General features: G+C 38.9%; 1 protein-coding gene across 1 annotated transcript in view; it reads right to left on the bottom strand.

Annotated features, from left to right (window-relative positions):
- CEP55 (centrosomal protein 55kDa) overlaps positions 1-16,989 on the bottom strand; it is a 21,767-nt gene extending 4,778 nt beyond the window's left edge. The window contains exons 1-5 of the mRNA XM_006880411.1: positions 16,807-16,989; positions 13,344-13,619; positions 12,935-13,003; positions 2,745-2,895; positions 7-131 (exon numbers count right to left, since the gene is read on the bottom strand). Of these exons, the coding sequence (XP_006880473.1) occupies positions 7-131; positions 2,745-2,895; positions 12,935-13,003; positions 13,344-13,619; positions 16,807-16,989 (804 nt within the window). The remainder of the gene's footprint in view (positions 1-6; positions 132-2,744; positions 2,896-12,934; positions 13,004-13,343; positions 13,620-16,806) is intronic.

The following is a 16,989-nucleotide window of genomic DNA, read 5'->3' as shown; positions in this document are numbered from 1 at the left end:
TTCATATTTTCTTCGGAATTCACTAAGTTCAAAATTTAACTGAGTTACAGTTTGCCGTTCAACCTCAAGATCTTTTTTCGCATTGGCCAAGAGATAGCTGTAATATTTTTGCTTTTCTTCTTGGAGGTAACCTATGACAAACAATATTATAGTGGGATTTATTTCAGAAAAAAAATCACATTCCTGAAAGTTAAGCAAACACATATCTATAAACAAGGTCACATTATCTTCTCAGCTTACAAAACAAAGAGTCAAGAGATAGTAATATTATTTGATAGAAGAAGAAAGAGCTATTTGGGATTGTAAAATGGTACAACCACTCTGGAAGGTAGTGTGGCATGTCCTCAAAATGCTGACTGAACAGAGAGATTCCATATGACCCAGCTATTGTACTGCTAGGACTATCCCCCAAGGAAAACAGAACCGAGATACAAACGGAGGTTTTTGAAGCTTTGTCTGACATACTTTGGACATGTTTCAAGAACGGACTACTCCTTGGAGAGGGATATCAAGCTTGGGAGGGTGGAGGGATTGTGCAAGAGAGGAAGAACCTTGATAAAATGGATTGATTCAGTCACCGGGGCAGTGGGGGTACATGTGTCAGAGACAATAAAGATGGCACAGAATAGAGCAAAGTTTAAGGCTGTTGTACATAGGTTCGCAAATGACTTGATGGCACATAACAACAACATACTGACGTTCATAGCAGCATTATTCACAAAATCAAGAACATGGAAATAGCCCAAATATCTATCAGCAAATGACTAGATTGAGAAAATGTGGTACATTCACAAGATGAAATACTATGCAGCACTCAGGAGCACTGATTTTGAAAAATACTATATGAGAGAGGCTAGAGAACATGATGCTGAGTGAACGAAATCAGGAGCATAAGAATAAATACTGTATAAGATTATTATTGTAAAAACAGAAGGATAACCAGTGAGATGTGTAAGGGCATACAAAGAAGGAAGGAGAGGGGGTAAGATGGTTGAGGGTGAGGAAAGGGGGAAATTGCATTGCTGAAGAGTTTGGTAGGTGGAGGGAGAGAAAAAAACAACAACTCAAAAAAACCCAACCAAAATATACATGAATGAAACACAATAAAAAAAAGAGAGAGAGAGACATAGATAGTTGAGTATATTTTATGATTAAAAGATGTAATGGGAAAGTCTGCAGTTAGAAATCTCTCTAAAGTAATGAAGAGTAACGAAGTCAGTCTGGAGACTAAGGTGTACCTGATACATGCCGTGGGTCTTTGCAATCACTTGCTATGCATCAGAGAGCTGGGCAATGACTAGGGAGGATAGAAGGAGATTTGATGCCTTTGAGCTGTGGTGTTGGAGAAGAGTATTGAATATACCATGAACTGCTAAGAGAACGAACAGGTTTCTCTTGGAGACGGTGAAGTCAGGCTGCTCCTTGGAGGCAAGGATTCTGAAGCTTCATCTGATATACTTTAGACATGTTGTAAGGAGGGACCAGTCCTTGGAGAGGGCCATCATGCTTGGGAGGGTGGAGGGACAGAGCAGGAGAAGACGACCCTCGATGAAATGTATTGATTCAGTGACTGGGGTAATGGGGGTAGGTGTGTCAGAGACAATGAGATTGGCAAGGATCGAGCAGGGTTTAGGACTGTTGTACACAGGGTCGCTATGAATTGCAGGCAACTCGACAGCACATAACAATAACAACAACAACATATTTTATGAAGGCAGGACTATTCTGTGGGAAGGGGAAGTCACTGATGTCTGAAGAAAATAAACCAAGAAATAAAGATAGAAATTAAAGCAGATGTACTGAGGAGAAGGTAGAATCCTTCTGCATTAAGAGCTTACAATAAATAGTACTTGATATAATACCCACACATACAGAGACACACACAAATGAAGAGATAACTATTATTAAAGAAAAAAATTAGACATAGTCCAAAATGAAAATCCTGCTTTAATATGTACTAAACTTAGAAAGTTACTCTGGTGGTAGCTTTGTCCCTTGAAGGCTAACCAGCTGTGAATTGTCTCCAGAGTCATTCCTTTGATATTTTCTCCTTCGTATTAGCTTCATTTTAAATATTCCGATTCCAGCTCTCAGAGTCTTTAGTCTTTTTACATCATTAGAGACTTCAGTCCTGTTGGCTGCCAGCCTCTTACCAAGTGCTCTCTAAGGGGCTTTCTTTTCTTTTCCTAGCTCTTCTCCCAGAACTGCTGAAGCTATCTCCCAATTTGTAAAACAATAACAGCCCTTTCGACACCACTCTTCAGGAGTGTCCTGAATTGTTCCCTTCAGATCAATGGGAGGGAAATGGCAAAGCACATGGCCAAAAAGAGCATTGTTAGTCAGAAACACCATCTCAATTCCACACTGAGATTTAAAACTTTTAAGAATCATCTAGAGAATGTCTTTTTTGGCTCCTGAACTTAATGCCAGTGCCAAGAGAAAAGCAAAAGTACAAGGAGAAGACCAGTTCTGGGGGAACTAAAGTCCAAGAAGGACTTTGAGGGAGAGGAAGAATGCACACAGTTGGAGAAAATTTAATGTAACTTCGAAGCTACCAGAGGCTGCCCTTTTCACCTGTGCCTTTTATCAGTTAGGAAATAAGAAAGACTTGCTAAAAGGGAATTTCTTGCTGAAGGCTTGCTCTTATTTTACTTTCCAACACACGTCTGTAAGATCTAAATCTGATGAATCACTCTTTTGGAAAATGTCAGCTTTATTCTAAAAGAATATTTTCATACCAGTACCTTCTGATTCAGTTCTTTTTTTCTCCTGTGGGAGTGACTGAGCAGCTGTTTCTAACTGCTGTTCCAACTCGGAGATCCTTGCTAAAAGTCCTCTCACGTAGGCCTCCCGCTGCTGATCATACACAAGCCACTGCTGATTTTTCTCCAGCGCCTCAATGGGAAGATGAAAGAAAATCAGCAATAAGATAAAAATGTTAAAAAATTCTTAGAGTAGACAAAAGAAACTAAGTAAATTAGTCTTTTCAACACATAAAAACTTTTATAGCCCACTTAAAAAGTTAGTTAAAAAAGAGACAAATAGTAAGAAACTAGAAATAAGTGGTACAAAACAATACTTTTCTTAAGCTCTTCTTTCTATATATTAACAGGTTTTTCATGAAAGAACATTGACATTGGCCAGTAGGAATTGTACCCCTTTTATTTATAACACATGTGTTGTTGTGTGCCATTGAGTCAGAAGTTACACATAGCTGACCCTCCAGCGGGTTTTCAATCGGTAAATCATATAGGAGACTGCCTATCCTTCTTCCACGGAGTAGCTAGTGGATTCAACCTGTGGCCTTTGGGACTGCAACGTAGCTTCTTACCAATAGGCCACTATTAGTTGTTGTGGTTGCTGTGTACTGATGAGTAATAACTGTTAAAACTTCAGCAGGTTTTCAGAGGCAAATAACCACATAGAACAGACTACTGATCTTTCTCCCATGGAGCAGCTGTTAGATTCATGCTACAGTATTTCGGATCACTGGATACTGGATATACATCTGAGAACTGGTCAGTGAATAGGGGTGATAGAAGAAGAATTGATGCCTTTGACCTGTGGTGTTGGAGAAGAGCACCGAACATTCCACAGATGGCCAAAAGAACAAACAAGTATGCCTTGGAGAGGATGCAGCCAGAGTGCGCTTTGGAGGCCAAGAATAATGACACATTGCCTAACATACTCTGAGCATGTCGCTAGGAGGGGCTATTCCTTGGAAAGGGACATGATGTTAGGAAGGGTGGATGGTCAGTGAAGGAGAGGAAGACCCTCAACCAGGTAGACTGATGCGGTGACTGCCACAATGGGCTCTAGTTTGTCAGGAGGTGTAAAGATGGCATAACATAGGACAGGGTTCAGATCTTTTGTTTGTAGTGTTGCTATGAGTCGTACTAGACTCGATGGCACCTAACCACCACCACTACCACCACCACCACCTTTGGGTTGCTAGGGCTATTCCTTACCACTAGGTTACCAGAGCTCCTAGGCTACCAGTAGGACCTACTAAAAATCCACAACTCACAGTAAGACTTCAAAGAACCTGTAACCGTGTCAACAAACCTTAGATTTTTAAGAGTAGACAAGGATTTCAGCTTGTCTATTATTGGAGAGCTAGCTCTTTCAACCTTAAAATTATTCAGTACATATAGAAAAAACTCTTCCATTTTAATTTCAATCTGAAAAGACAATGTAGTACGTCTTTATAGAAGCTACTCCTCTCACACCTCTAGTGATAAGAGAAGTGTAGATGAAAGACCTGAAGTTACTGGCTGTACTTCAGGGCATCCTCTTTTGGGTAAGAACTTTCATCTTTAGAGATACTTACAGTTGAGTCTCATGTTCAGAGACTGTACTACCGAAACTCTGAGTCTACAGAGACCCTCCAAGCTTTGCTAGAGGCTTTCCACTAGAACTCTACACACTCAGGGGCAAAGCTTCTAGGCTTCATTTCCATTGTCTACTTTCTATAGTATTAGGAAATGGATCTAGGCTCAATGAGTTTTCTATGTCTATTTTCTACAGAATCAGGAAATGGATCAGGAAGATGGAGACAGACTCTGAAATCAAAGACAGTCTAACAAGTACACAATTATAACTCCAATACTTAGGGTATGGCTTAAAAGTTCATTTATCAAATGGAGATTTTGTGTTTCTATTCCATATTGTACTGAAACTGAGGAGGACCTGAAGCGCTTACTGCAGAGGGTCAAGGACTGCAGACTTCAATATGGATTGAGGCTCAATATCACGAAGACAAAGATTCTCACCGCTGGACCAATTGGCAGCATTAGGATGGATGGTGAAGAGATTGTGATTGTTCATAGCTTCAATTTGCTTGGCTCCACAGTTAACAGTCTTGGCACCAGCAGCCAGGAAATTAAAAGATATATTGCGATGAGAAAGTCTGCTGTTAGGGACCTCTCCAAAGTACTGAAGAGCAGTGGTGTCACTCTGGAGACTAAGGTACGTCTGATACAGGCCATGGTCTTTGAAATCACTTATTATGCGTCAGAGAGTTGGACAATGACTAGGGAGGATAGAAGGAGAATTGATGCCTTTGAGCTGTGGTGCTGGAGAAGAGTATTTAGGGTACCATGGACTGCTAAGAAAACAATGAGATTCATCCTAGAGAGGGTTAAACTGGGCTGCTCCTTGGAGGCAAGGATTCTGAGGCTTCGTCTGACATACTTTGGACATGTGGTAAGGAGGGACAGGTCCTTGGAGAGGGACATCATGCTTGGGAGTGTGGAGGGACAGTGCAGGAGGGGAAGACCCTCTATGAGATGGATTGATTCAGTGACTGGGGTTATCAGGATGGGTGTGTCAGAGGCAGTGCAATTGGCACAGGATAGAGCAGGGTTTAGGGCTGTTTTACATTGTGTCGCTATGAGTTGCAAATGACTCAACGGCGCACAACAACACTTATTAAATCTTGGTGGTAGATGTATAAGTATTCACGACTTTTTCCACTTCTCTGTATGTTTGAGATTTTTCATAAGTTGGAAAAAATATGGCTTATATATGAACATCAGTATCTTGATTTCACAATGAATCTTGCATAGCTGAGAGGAGTCCTAAGATACATGGCAGACCTCAAAACATTACAGTAGTCATTCTCGTATTTGGCTCCACTGCTATCTCAACAAGGTTCCTATTTAAATATTCTGCATCATTCAAAAGAAAGGACCAATGTAAACCTCATACTATCATTTAGTTGATAAGAGAAACAGCATTGCATGACTCAAAAAACACACACGTAGGGGAGCTCTGGTGGCCTAGTGGCAAGAAGCTGCACTGCAATCCCAGAGGCACATGGTTTGAATCCACCAGATGCTCTGCCGGGGAAGGAGGGACAATCTCCTCCTGTACCAGTCAGATCTGATTTGACGGCACACACACACACACACACACACACACACACACACACAAATAAAATTTAAAAAAAGATAAAAAAAACCCACACATGTTACCCAACTACTTGCTGAAAACCTATATAATTAATTTCCCTGAGTGCTGTAAATGGTTAAGGATTCACCTATTAACTAAAGTTTGGAAGTTCAAGTCTACCCAGAGGAGCCTTGTATGAAAGGCCTGGTGATCTACTTCTAAAAATTCAATTACTGAAAACCCTGTGGAACACAGCTCTCCTCTGACACATAAGTGCATCACCATGAGTGAGAATCAACTGCAACTGGTTTGGTTGTTTCTATAAGATTATATGCTACATGTTAAAATGATCTCACTTTAAACACAATCATCTGTTTGTTTATATCTGACAAATATTGTAACAGAAATATTCCAAGTCAGCATTGTGTGGTCATGAACATTTTTCTTCTTTTACAGGAACATGCCCATACCTTACTTGACAAACAATGAGAAACAAACATACTTGTTGGGTTAAACTCCTCCTGTGTGATTCACTGACAATCACTGCTGCCAAATCACAGCTAATCTTCCAGTAGGTTTCAACGGCAGTAAAATCACATGAAAGAAGATTGCCCATTGCAGGTGGTGGGTTCAAATCACTTGTCATTGGGTTGGCAGCACAACTTTTTACCCAAGAGGCCAACAAAGCTCCCTACTGTGTGACTTACAGCCTCAGAAACTCACTGGAGCATTAGCTATGCATCTGACTAGGGCAAGGAATTAAGATTTGAAAGGCAATATTCTATAAGGCCACATGATGGCGATATTACTTCAATAAAGTAATTTCTTGACCATTCCTCCTCTTCCACTTTCATCAATTGTATGTAAGATCAATAATTATTAATTACATAAAATATAATGTATGGTAATAATTGTATGAAACACAAGGTAAATAAAATATTGTGTAAAATATAATGTATGTGAATGAAACAATGTATCTGAATTACTTTATGCAAACCAATAAAAAGGGAAAAAAATTTAAAAAATAGTATGTAAGAGTATAATTCTATCTCATATTATCAATAAATGGATTTGTTACCCATTAATAAATGTTGGTATAATTAATTTTTAATCTTCAGCGTCATTCCTTTCAATTTTGTGCTACCTATACATTGCTAGGTATATATTTAATGTTAGCAATAAAATGTAGAACAAGAGATGAACAAAAATGACCTTACAGGCCTTCATCACTCTTTGGGCCTAAAATCAAAGTCACTCCAGGACCCAACCGTTTAGCCAAACAATAGATAGGCCTATAGTGATCAAGGAGACCAAGGAGGTACAAATTCCTTCAGACAAGCAACCATGTAAGATCAAAAGACTAGCATTTGCTCAAAGACAAAGCTCAGAAGGAAGGAAGGGATAGCAAAGAAGGATGAATGCAAATGGGGAAACACAGGGAGGCAGGGGGACGAGTGAGGCTATGTAAGAAGGGTAATCAAAGTCATGAAACAATATGTATGAACTGCTGATCTAAATCACCACCTGTAGCAGAATCATCACCTGTACTAGCCACCCCAGAGGAAATCGCTGAGATGCAAAGGAAAAATGAGCTGAAACTCAAGATAAAGGAAGAACATCTTGGTGCTTTGCACTTTGAAGGCTGCAACACTTCCATGATACATCTTCAAGGATATGAGCATGTGCGGCTAAGCACAATTGATAACAGTGCATCTAAATTCCAAAATCAATCTCCATAATAGTCTATGTGTTTCCTACTGCCAAAGGGGCCCTTTAGAGTAGTGAGAGAAGACCTTCACCCTGAAACCCACAGCGTCCCTTTTCAGCAGGAAGTAGCTAAGAGAATATGCCATCCCCTTTTCCTTATGAATCAGGGTGAAGTCTCTCTCAGGGAGGAGTGATAGGGAATGAATAGCAAGGGACACACTGACAAAGGATATTAATCAGAACTGGCTTTGACAAGCACTGTGGCAATTGGACAATTAAAACAGAAATGGGGCGGGGGAAGAAGAACGAACTGGGGAGGAGGGTGGAGAAAACAGTGCAACAATGAATGAACGAAAACCCAAAAATCTCTGTAAATGTTCATTAAAACTAATAAAATTTAATTAAAAAAAAGTTATACTCTTTTAAACACTGAGATTTCAAAATTAAAAGAAATTCCTATTAAAAAATTGCTTTTTATCTATTAGGCTGATTTTACTTAACAGTTACTGACATTGGACAATGTTTATAGCATCTACTGAATGTAGTTATTGAAAAATGTCAGTCAGACTACACAGCAGCTGAGGCATGATACAGCAAAAACTTAAGAAATGTAAACATAGGGTTTTCAGCCTTATTTTAGTATAGCAAATACTGATTCTTAAAATAGTGGGCAAACTTGGACAGGAAGATTTGTGGGAACTTTAACGGGGCTTAAATAAACACGAACTCCTGATCTCCTCAAGGTGACAGTGATAAAAACTGACCTCTTAGGAAAAAGGTATTTCTTTTCCTGCTCCCTAAGTTCTCTAGTCTAAAATACATGCTGAGATTAAAAAGAGAAAACTGAAGCTAAGCCACTTTCTGCTCCTCAAACAAATGAATGGCTGAGTTAGTGACCTGAGGACCAGAAGCATTATCTGGAAACTTGCTGGAAACAGAAACAATCAATCTCAGGTTTTCCCCCAGATCTGCTAAATCAAGACTGGCCTTTTGAGAAGAGTCCCCTGAATGATACGCACAGTTGTTGTTATGTGCCGTCGAGTCACCCGCAACTCACAGTGACCCTATGTACCACAGCCCTAAACTCTGCTCTATCTCTTGCCAATCACATCGTCTCTGACACTATCTCCATTTCCCCAGTGACAGACTCAATCCATCTTATCGAGGGTCTTTCTCTCCTGCGCTGTCCCTCCACCCTCCCATGCATGAATTTCCTCTCCAAGGACTGGTCTTGCCTTACAACATGTCTAAAGTATGTCAGATGAAGTTTCCCAAATCCTTGCCTCCAAGGAGCAGCCTTGGCTTCACCCTCTCCAGAATAAACTTGTTTGTTCTCCTAGCAGTCCATGGTATATTCAATACTCTTCTCCAGCACCACAGCTCAAAGGAATCAACTCTCCTTCTACCACCCCTAATCATTGTCCAGCTTTCTGATGCATAGCAAGTGATTGCAAAGACCATGGCCTTATCAGGCACACCTTAGTCTACCGACTGACATTGTATGTATACGCACAGTAGCCAGAGTGTATTTGAAAGCACTATTCAGTCTAGACAAGCATATGAAGTTGAGTTAAAAATTATTCCTTTTATCTAAAAAGTCTTTCTAAGGTAAAAGGAGTAGAGAATATGGTCTTTAAATAAACCAGGAAGATAAAACAGTATAAAAGGACTAAATACAAATGTGCAATACTTCAAAGCTAATTTTAAAAAGGAATTGTCATTATGTAAAAATAACTATAACTGATACATGAGGCAGTTTAATCTAAAAAGCTCACTGCCACCTGACTCCCACTCAAGCTAACCCTCCATCAGGTTTCTGAGGCTGTGCACCTGAAAGGAAAAACAGCTCCTGATGCAGAGCTGCTGGTGGATTCAAAGTCGCCACCAGGGTAGCCTGGCCTTTTGCAGTAGCACAACACACTACCAGAGCAGCTAATGTTCCCCAAAATGCAAAAACAATCACCAAACCCACTCACAATAACCCTACAGGACAAAGTAATACAATCCCATGTGGTCCACAAGGCTATGATCTTTCTGGAAGTAGGTTGTCACAAAGCAGAGGGTTGAAAAAAAGGCATGAAACATTAAATATTTCTAGATATGTAGATCTAAACTTCCACAGATGCAACTGATTGGATTCCTATGCACACCTTCAGATGAAATCCATGTGTATAGCCTACGTTTATGTTTCTCATAAAACATATTTGCATTGATTGTGCAAAATTCTATCTCCAGCTTAATTTCTGTTACCAAATCAATGTTTTCCAACTACTGTTCCCAACTTTTGCATTCCAGTCACCCATTATTATTAATGCATCTTGATTGCATGTTCAATTGATCTCTTACTGCAAAAGTTGGCAGAAATCTTCTATTTTCTCTTCTTTGGCTCTGGTTGTTGGTGCATATACCTGAATGATAGTGGTATTCACTGGACTTCCTTGTATGCATATGGATATAATCCTGTCACTCACAATATTATATTTCAAGATGGATCTAGAAATTACTTTTTTAACTATGAAAGCAACTCCATTTTTCCTCATCTTTTCATCTCCAGCATAGATCATATGATTGTCTGACTCACAATGCCCCAAACCAGTCCATCTCATCTTGCCAATACCCAGTATGTCAATATTTATGTGTTCCGTTTCTTCCTTAACAACAAGCCAATTTTCCTACATTCATGGTTCTTACATTCCATGTTCCAACTAGTGTCTGCTTACAACTGTTTCTCCTCCTTTGTGTTTCCATATTTGAGGGATCCACCTGAGTTGCCCTATCTACTAGTCTAAGTGTGTTCTACTGTACATAGGGTTTTTGAAGGCCTGCTATTTCCAAAGAGGATGGCCAATCTTTCTTTCTAGTCTGTCTTAATCTGAATGCTCAGATTTAGAACAGTATCTGACAGACAAACATTTTATGGAAAAGGGCAGATTATAGATATTTCCCCAATTATAGAAATAACCAATAGTTTCAGTGTTGTCCCTGCCTTCAACACGTGTATCTTGACCCACCCATTCCCCTGCTCCACCAGCATTCCTTTCTACTCCCACCTACCTCCTTAAACACCTATCTCCTGCTATTCAGCACTTGTTATGATAGCTTATAACTCAAGCTTTCTGGACTTCTGTGATTCCAAACACTTCAAGCTGCGGCCAGTTTCTTATGCTTTGGCCAGTGTCTCTTCAGTTTAGTAGTAGTCTCTAAGTCCAAATACCAGGTACCAATGTTAGGGAAGGCTTCCTATCTCAGATGGTTCTGAGGGAAAAATTCTTTTCCTATTATTTCTGCTCCAGGTTTGACTTCTTGTGGCTTAGGGTCTCTTAACAATCTGCGTTATGCAGATGACACAACCCTGCTTGCAGAAACTGAGGAGGACCTGAAGCACTTATTGCAGAAGGTCAAGAACTGCAGCCTTCAGTATGGATTGAAGCTCAACATCAAGAAAACAAAGATTATCACCAGTAGATCGACTGGCAGCATTGTGATGGATGGTGAAAGAGACTGAGATGATAAACAGCTTTAGTTTGCTTGGCTCCACAATCAACACTCTTGGCACCAGCAGCCAGGAAATTAAAAGACATATTATGTTGGGAAAGTCTGCTATCAGAAACCTTTCCAAAGTACTGAAGAGCAATGAAGTCAGTCTGGAGACTAAGGTGCACCTGATACAGGCCATGGTTTTTGCAATCACTTGTTATGCATCAGAGAGCTGGACAATGACTAGGGATGATAGAGAGTTGGTGGCTTTGAGCTGTGGTGTTGGAGAAGAGTATTGAATTTACCAAGGACTGCAAAGAAAATGAACAGGTTCATCCAGGAGAAGGTTAAACCAGGATGCTCCTTGGAGGCAAGGATTATGAAGCTTTATCTGACATACTGTGGTCATGTTGCAAGGAGGGACCAGTCCTTGGAGAGGGATGTCATACTTGGGAGGGTGGAAGGACAGCTCAGGAGAGGAAGACCCTCGATGAGGTGGGTTGATCAGTGACTAGGATAATGCGGGGAGGTGTGTCAGAGACAGTAAGACTGGCACAGGATAGAGCAGCGTTTAGGGCTGTTATACGTAGGGCTGCTTTAAGTCACAGGTGACTCGATGACACATAGCAAAAATAAAACAACAGATCTAAACTTGCTTTTGGTTGTCAATGAGTCAGCTCCAGCTTCTGACGATGCAATCCATGGATAGTAGACTAAATCCCTGACGGGTCCTGTAACATTTCATGATTGCTGCTGTGCCCTAGTCCATCTTTATGACTACTGTGCATCTTCAGTGCCTTCAAATCTTCCAGCTCTGTGTTAAACAATATTCTGTTATGATCCACAGGGTCCTTGTTGGCTGGTTTTCAGAAGTGCATCACCAGGGCTTCCTTACTAGTCTGTTTTAGTCTGGAAGCTCTGCTGAAGCATGGCATGGATGATCCTGCTGGTATGTGGGAAACTGGTGGCACAGCTTCCTTCATTATAGCAAGATGCAGTATAACTAACAAACAGGTAGACAAGCTAAGGAGCAGGTACATATGGAATGATAAAGCTTTAGTGACTTTACACTGGCAGTATAAGGCACAGGAACACAGTTTGATAGTTTAAAATTATGTTTCTTCTTTTTTGTTATTTCTAGATTTAAAAAAATTGATAAGTTTACTACAGTATGCATCCTATATAGATACTCAAAAGATTTATATTTTCCTTTTAAAAATCAAATAGACCTTGAGATATCCTTGAGGTTAGATACAATAAAACAGAAATCTTAAGAGCACATCTAGATCGGGTAAAGATGCCAGAAATAATTTCTGGAATCCAAATACATACCTGTTGGTTAAATAATTAAACCTACAATTCTATAACTTTATATCCCTAATATTAAAATTATAAAATATTACATTATAATGTTACATTAAAATACATTAAAGAATAGTAGTTTAATGTCCTAAGTATATTGGATTCCCAGTGGAACCCATCAATCCACCTGTGTAGGATGTAACAGTTTTACCCTGTATCTAAAATAACTTTATTTCAAAATGTAGAGAAAGTAAGTGTTGAATGTATAAATGTTTCTTTTCCAAACTATGAAAGAAAATTCTCAAATGATTTAAAATTAAAGAATGTATCTTACATGGGAAAATAAAAAGAAGAAAACATGAGAAAACCCTCTAAATTATATTGCAATAATAGTTGAATAATAAATAGTAAAATAAAAGTTGAAGGCCTAGGAAGAGAAAGGCAGGATCCCAAAGAGATGATCACAAACCACTGAACTTTCCTGTCTCAACAGAACCATAAATGAGCAGACTTAGCCTTCTTAACCCATAACTTGTCAAAAGGAAAATAAACTTACATCTTTCAGCTGAACTTCCATTTCATGAGTATTACTCACAGATGAGCTGAAGCAACTTGTAGCTGAAGCCTGTAAATAAACCAGGATCCGTCAATACTGTAGTTTTAACAGATACTTTCTCACTGTACTTCATTCCATCACATCACAGAAGCACCAAGCAGAAGCTGGTGAACCATTACAAGGACCACAGACCACAGTCAGAATTAAGAGCTCCTAGAAGCTTCCTAAAAGATATGAGATGTCAGATCTTCTATACTCTAAACCACAAGGGTTGCCTTCTGTGTACATGAATAGGCCACTGATTTACACCAAAAAGAGGCAAAACAAAATCATGAGTTATCTAAATGAAATCTGAAAAACAGTAGATTGTCATACAAAGTCTGAAGGAAGAAAGGTAATATATTTGTACCTGTGGAAACTGATGCATACTGGCTTTGCTTTGAAATTCAGCAAGTCTTGCAGTTGTTGTAGACAAGTGGTTTTTCAATGCATCTGTTTCTTCAGATAAAGATTTCAGCAGCTGCTCCCTCCTTTCGCATTCCTTTGTTTTCTCTTCCAGTTGCTCAAGCAACGCAGCCGAACTGTATCTCACCTTCAGCTGGTCTCTGAGCCTCTGTATCTCTCGGTCTTTCTCTGTGAGGAGAGAGGCATTCTTCTCCCTCTCAGCTTCAAGGTGTCGAATTTTCTAGACATAAATTAAAAAGAACCTTAGAACAAAGCCAAGTTAAACATCAAACTACAAGCATTTATGAAATGTTTAGTATCTAAGGAGTCATCATGGCACTGGATTTCATAGTGACGGGTTTATCTTTGAGAAGGGTAAACCAATGAATTAATGCAATATAAGCGTTGTAGTTAAGATATAAAATAAATGTGACATAAGCACAGAGAAAAGGGAAACCAAATCTGACTAGGATAGTGAGAGAAAGGTTTAAAAAGAATCAATTCTCACATGAGTGTCTAATAATCAACCCTCCACCACAACAGGTCTAATAAAGTCAAAGAGATACATGCACAAGAGATACATGTTTCTTAAGGAACTTGACTCAACAGAACTTAAAAACCATAGAATGTTTCAGCTGGATGAAGATGCATTTACTATCCTGCTCACAGCTGAAGGATGATTTGGTCAAGAAGGCAATCTTTAAAGGTATGTTCAACATTTACAAAGATGGGCAAGACAAAAAAGGCACAATGATTAAACTGCTACTAATAAAAGATAAAGAGCCAAAAGGCATGTGACAGAGGCAATGATCAGACATTACAAGTTAACAGTAAAAACAACATAAAGCTAAAAATTTCCATACAGAATGGAAAAACTTGTTCTGGTATGAAATAAAAGTTAGGTGAATGGCTACTCCAGTAGAATGACTCAAGTGGATTTTTGTTAGGTACAGCTTAAGATAGATTATTAGACCGATAGTTTCTTAAAAGGCCACTTTTTTTTAAAGCAAAACTTTAATAGAGTATCCAGACAAGTGGAAGAAATAGTTCCATTTCAACCTGGGATTGCTCAAACACTTCTGAGGGCACTTCATTCTATTCTTAGTGTCTACATCGAGAGGGATATGGACAAATACCAAAGTAGTCAAGAGAATGAACAGGAAGATTTCTAGAATCCAGAAAACCTGGCGAATATGGGGTTGGTCTGCATGCATAAAAGCAAGAGGAAGCACTATTTCCTCAAAAAACCTGAACAATTATTAATGTGGATAAGAAATAAACTTGTTCTGTGTAACTCTAATTGGTGCAGTTAAAGCAAACGAGTTGAAGTTATAGCAGTTTAATTTCAACTGATTTTAAGAAATAAAATTTGACAACCAATGATCATCAGAAGTGGAATAAACTGGAACGCAATCTCTCATAAAAACTGTAAGATTCTTTCCCCAGACTGAAAAACCACTATTCTGGCTAAGAATTGGTGATGGTTCATTTCTCAATGGTTGCATAACTATTTATTTTAATTGTTGTTATGTTAAGTCAGAACCAACACACAGCTGACCCTCTAGCAGGTTTTCAGTTCTCATCGGAGGAGACTAGCCATCTTTCTCTCTCGGAGCAGCTGGTAGAGTTGAACTATGTGCCACTGGGTTGGCAGCATGATTCCTTATCACTAAGCTACCAGAGGGTCCTTAGTTTAGTGCTATTGAAAAAAAAATCATTCCATTCTACGATGTGTCTGTAACATCTAATTTTGTCAAATGATATTGTGGCTAAGGTTTTCAGTTGCTAATTAAAAGCTTGGTGGTGGTTCAAATCCAACATCCGCTCCACTGGAGAAAGATGCAGTAGTTTTTCTCCTGTTAGCATTTATGGCCTCAGAACCCCAAAGGTGAACTCTACTGATAAATGATGTGGATGACATGGTGCGGATTTCCTTCTGCTGTATACAGGGCCCTGGGAGTTGGAATCAGCTCAAATACACTTCACAATAGTTCTGACAAGTCTCTCATTTCTTTACTGAACATGTCATGACAAACTGAATCAGGGAGGCTGGAAATATAGTTTAACAGAATGTAAAATACTAATATATCTAAGAATTTAACCTAAGAAAGTCTGTAAATAAAGATTACTTGGAAAGCAGCCAATATACATGATTAAAATGGGCTCTGAGCCATTCACAAAGAAATCTGAACATTATTTGCTAAAGTGAACAAGTTTGATTGTTTATATTTAGAGAATAAAAAACCCAAGCTATGGAATTATTGAGAAAATACTCTTTCATCTCCTACAGTTAAAAAAAAAAAAAAGAAAGGAAGATATAAGAATGAGTGTCCTCAAAGTACTGATGTATGATAAAATAAAATAGTGTTCCAAAACAGTATAGAAATGAAACATTTCTAACTGATGCTGTCAATGAAAACACTGAAAAATCGATGTTTTTCAACCTTAAGTATAGCCTCACAAAGATGATTAAAATTATCCATGGAATTGGCTATCAAAAAGTTATTAGGAAAAGGCAGATTATACTAGCATTGTGCTGAAAAGGAGGCTTGGTGGCACAAGCTGTTAAGCACTGGGCTGCTTAAAGGCATAAAGTTCAGTTAAAGAGGAGAAAGTTGGTTCTCTGTGTCTATGTCCCATTCATTTCCTATCTTAACCCCTTGGAGGCTCCAAGAGAGAAAGACCTGACAATCTGCTTCTGTAAAAACTGTTGTTCTTGTTGTTGTTAGGTGCCATCGTGTCAACCACAACTCACAGCTCCCTAGTAACAAGGAATCTGAACCCTGCCCTGTCGTGCTCATCCTCATCTCTGCTGTACTTGAGCCAATGGTTATAGTTCTTTTGTCAAACCACCTCATTAAGGGTCTTCTTCTCTTGCGCTGACCCTCCACCTTTCTAAGCATGTCATTTTCCAAAGGGAAAAATCCTACTGTCAGAGTTGATAGTTACAAGCAACTTGATGTCACCTAACAACAATGATGCATTGAAAATGTAAACTAGTCATCAAGTATCTGATGATCTCAAAACACATACTTACGTTTTAAAAGTGAGAGAAATTAATGACTAAAAAGTAAGAAAAGCTCCAAAATCAATTTAGGAATCAAGATTCTAAAATCAAGGTCAAAACCCATTGCCATCAAGTTAATTTCAACTTATGCTGATCCTCTGTTAGGTTTCTGAAGCTAACAATCTTTTATAGGAGAAGACTGCCTCCTCTTTCTCCCATACAGCAGCTGACGGATTTAAACTATTGATCTTTTGGTTAGCAGTCCCACCATACCACCAGCAAGGCTTCTTAAAGTGAATGTCAGGTTTCCAAAACTATAAACTGGATGAGATAAAGATATTAGCAAGAAAAAGTTATCAGCATCAGTAAATTGAAATAGTGTTCTACAAGATTTCTACTGAAAGGTTATAAAATCATCTACCTCTATAAGTTTGTGTCTGTCTTTATCCACCAGCTTTCCTTTTCCATTTGTGATTTCTTCCACTGATGTTTTCAAAGCTGCAATTTCCTCCTTAAATTTCTCAAAGGCAGTTTCTGGTTTGGAGTTACTAGCTTTTGGTTTCCATTTGCTTTTAAAGAAATCTTTAGGAATTCTGGAAGACAT

Source organism: Elephantulus edwardii, unplaced genomic scaffold (genome assembly GCF_000299155.1).
Source record: "Elephantulus edwardii isolate Elephantulus edwardi_28Jun2011 unplaced genomic scaffold, EleEdw1.0 scaffold00007, whole genome shotgun sequence".
NCBI classification, from domain to species: domain Eukaryota; kingdom Metazoa; phylum Chordata; class Mammalia; order Macroscelidea; family Macroscelididae; genus Elephantulus; species Elephantulus edwardii.
This window is presented reverse-complemented; position numbering and strand designations above follow the sequence as displayed.